General features: G+C 49.1%; 1 protein-coding gene across 1 annotated transcript in view; it reads left to right on the plus strand.

Annotated features, from left to right (window-relative positions):
* Positions 1 to 3,272, plus strand: part of CHRNB4 (cholinergic receptor, nicotinic, beta 4 (neuronal)) — a 29,403-nt gene that overhangs the window by 16,778 nt on the left and 9,353 nt on the right. Inside the window, 3 exon segments of the mRNA XM_006870937.1 lie at positions 486 to 530; positions 633 to 742; positions 2,712 to 3,204. Of these exon segments, the coding sequence (XP_006870999.1) occupies positions 486 to 530; positions 633 to 742; positions 2,712 to 3,204 (648 nt within the window).

The raw sequence follows: 3,272 nt of genomic DNA on the forward strand, positions 1-3,272 counted from the left end.
TGTATTAAATTAATACATGTAACTGAATATTAAGATGAAAAACAATTTGCTATTGACTGCCAAGTGGCTAGATCTGTTACACTCGGGCCTATAGGGCCTCGAACCTCTGACCAGTCTTACACGGTCTGCAACAGTTATGGAGATGGAGAGAGGCAGACAAATTTGAGGCACACATAGGAGATGGAATCTGTAGCATGGATGGATGGATCAGAGATAAGATATCACGTATAACGCCTAGGTTTCTGGCTCATAAAACTGGATGGGTGGGGGGTGCCATTCACTGAGATAAGGATGCTGAAGGAGATCAGGCTTAGAGAAAGGCCATCAGCTTTGTGTTGAATGTACTGGCTGCTAAATACTTTTGAGCCATTCAAGAAATGTTAGCTTGGCAGTGGGTCATCTGGAGCTCAGAGTGTGGTAAAGTAAGGTGCACGTGTGAAGGCTTCTCCTTCCCAGTGCACTGATAGCCCCATTTCTCTCCCCAGAATGAGCGAGAACAGATCATGACCACCAACGTCTGGCTGAGACAGGTAAGTGTACTGCAGGGTATCCAGCCCAGGGGACTTTTCCTCCAGGGCTGCCCTATGGTGGTGAGTGACCTACAAGTGATCAGGCCTTGCCTGTCTGCTCAGGAATGGACCGATTACCGCCTGGCCTGGGACAGCTCCCACTATGAAGGCGTCAACATCCTGAGGATCCCTGCAAAGCGCCTCTGGCTGCCCGACATCGTGCTATATAACAAGTGAGTGGTGGAGTTAGGTCAAGACCCGCAGGAACCAGCCCTGCACAAACGGGTCTCGGGGGCGGAAGGAGAATGAAAGTGGCAGGGGACTCAAGATGGTCAATCAAGAGTGACCTTATTATCTACAATACAGCTTTAAGTAGACTTTTCGGCAGGAAGCCTATCCGGGCAGCATATGCATCAAAAGTTAATGATTAACACAATAACCCTTAGATCACAATATCCATTCAATTATGTTTAGCTAAAAATCAAATATTTTCCTGCTTTTAGTCAATAGCCATCTGATGTTAGCAATGGTTTCCCTAGTTCCAGTTCTCTTCTGAACTTGCTTGAATTTCTGGCCCTTCCCTGTCAACGCACTACTGCAAACATGTAAAAAGTATCTTCTGCAAAAATTTACTTGCATGTGATATTAATGACTTGTCCAATGCATTTCATTGGTTGTTGCTAAGTGCAGTTGAATGGGTTCTGACTCATAGTGACCCTGTATGGGGTTTCCTAGGAGTGGCTGATGGGTTTAAACGGCCAACCTTGTGCTTATTCTACAGCACCACAGGAAGACTCCTTTTCACATTCTCAAAAACAAGGTGTTTGAGAACTACAACCAACCATAGGGATTTGGGGAATTTTGTTGCTGTTATGTGCTGTGGAGTCAGTTCTGACTCATAGCCACCTGGTACAGTCTGAGGCTGTACAGGCGGAACGCTTCATCTTCCGCGAAACAGCCCGATTCTTAACCACAACGAAGCAGCGAGATCAGCCAGGTGGCATCATTGATGGCATCAAGTGTGGCAGGGGTAGTGAGGTTGGCCCAGGATCGGACATTGTTTCGTTCTGCTGTGCATGGGTCGCTATGAGTCGGTTCCGACTCGATGGCACCTGACAACAACAACAACAAAAATCAAGTACATAGAGATTCTTGTACCTGCTCCCAAGCTATGCGGTCAGTGTGTTCTTTCCCAGATTCTTTGGCCAGCAAGACTTCCCTTGTTGGTCTCCTCAAGGCATCCCTTGATCTTAGAATGGCCTCAGAGTGGGCTTCACACATGTCCCACAGCTCTTACAAAGGCCTGGGGGAGGCTGGGCCTCGTGGTGACCCCATATGAGCAGCAGACCCAACCTCTAGGGGCCCACCAGTCCTGAGTCCAGCCTCGGGTCCCATCTGTACTTCCCAGACTCAGGCCATTAAGCGGAAATAAGCATTAGAGACGGCAGAGGCAGTGCTTTCAGCTACAGATGGGGGCCCAGGGAGGGGAAAGTACTGTCTGACTCATTCAGGCACAGCTGGGACCAGGACCAGCCTCCTGATCCCCAGTGCCTTCTCTGTCCTCCATATTGTCTCTTTGAGCCTTGGTTGCTTTATTGGTGTTGGTAGCACTGACTTACTACAGTAGGTACATGTAAATATCTTAGTAGGTGGAAGAAGTTAGAGAGATTCTTCATGAGTTGCAATGATACCAACAGAAATGTGAAATGATTAAAGAGTTTGTGGACTGGACACAAACAAACCTGAGTTTGAATCCCAGCTGTACCACTTACTAAAGCACTGGACTGCAAAATCGGTTTGAACCACTAGGTCAGTGGTTCAAACTCACCAACCGTTCCTTGGAAACCCTATATAGAGTTACTATGAATAGGAACTGACTCGACAGCATTTAACAACAACAGCCTTGGAGAAGCCATGTCTCTGAGGCTTGGTTTTTCCATCTGTAAAATGGGGATCACAATAATAAAACCTTCTTTGGACTATTGTGAGGCTTAAATGAACTATTCCATGCGAGACCTTCAGACTGCTTCATGGTAGGACTCTTCCTACCATGAACCTTCCGAAAAATACACAAGCTCCTTTCAGAACGTGAGGGCATGGGGCGACAGAGGCGTGATTAGTGGGAAATACTCCAGAAGGCCAGGCCGTGTCCATGTGTTTCACACTGTTCTTTCTCCTCCATGCCCTGCCCCTCGCCCACAGTGCCGATGGGACCTATGAGGTGTCCCTCTATACCAACGTGGTGGTGCGCTCCAACGGCAGCGTCATGTGGCTGCCCCCTGCCATCTACAAGAGTGCCTGCAAGATTGAGGTGAAGCATTTCCCCTTCGACCAGCAGAACTGCACCCTCAAGTTCCGCTCCTGGACCTACGATCACACGGAGATCGACATGGTCCTCAAGTCGCCCACAGCCAGCATGGACGACTTCACTCCCAGTGGCGAGTGGGACATATTGGCCCTCCCAGGGCGGAGGACGGTGAACCCGCAGGACCCCAGTTACGTGGACGTGACTTATGACTTCATCATTAAGCGCAAGCCCCTCTTCTACACCATCAACCTCATCATCCCCTGCGTACTCATCACCTCGCTGGCCATCCTCGTCTTCTACCTGCCCTCCGACTGTGGAGAGAAGATGACGTTGTGCATCTCGGTGCTGCTGGCTCTCACCGTCTTCCTGTTGCTCATCTCCAAGATTGTGCCTCCCACCTCCCTGGATGTGCCACTCATTGGCAAATACCTCATGTTCACCATGGTGCTGGTCAC

Source organism: Chrysochloris asiatica, unplaced genomic scaffold, assembly GCF_000296735.1.
Source record: "Chrysochloris asiatica unplaced genomic scaffold, ChrAsi1.0 scaffold00156, whole genome shotgun sequence".
In the NCBI taxonomy this organism is placed as follows: domain Eukaryota; kingdom Metazoa; phylum Chordata; class Mammalia; order Afrosoricida; family Chrysochloridae; genus Chrysochloris; species Chrysochloris asiatica.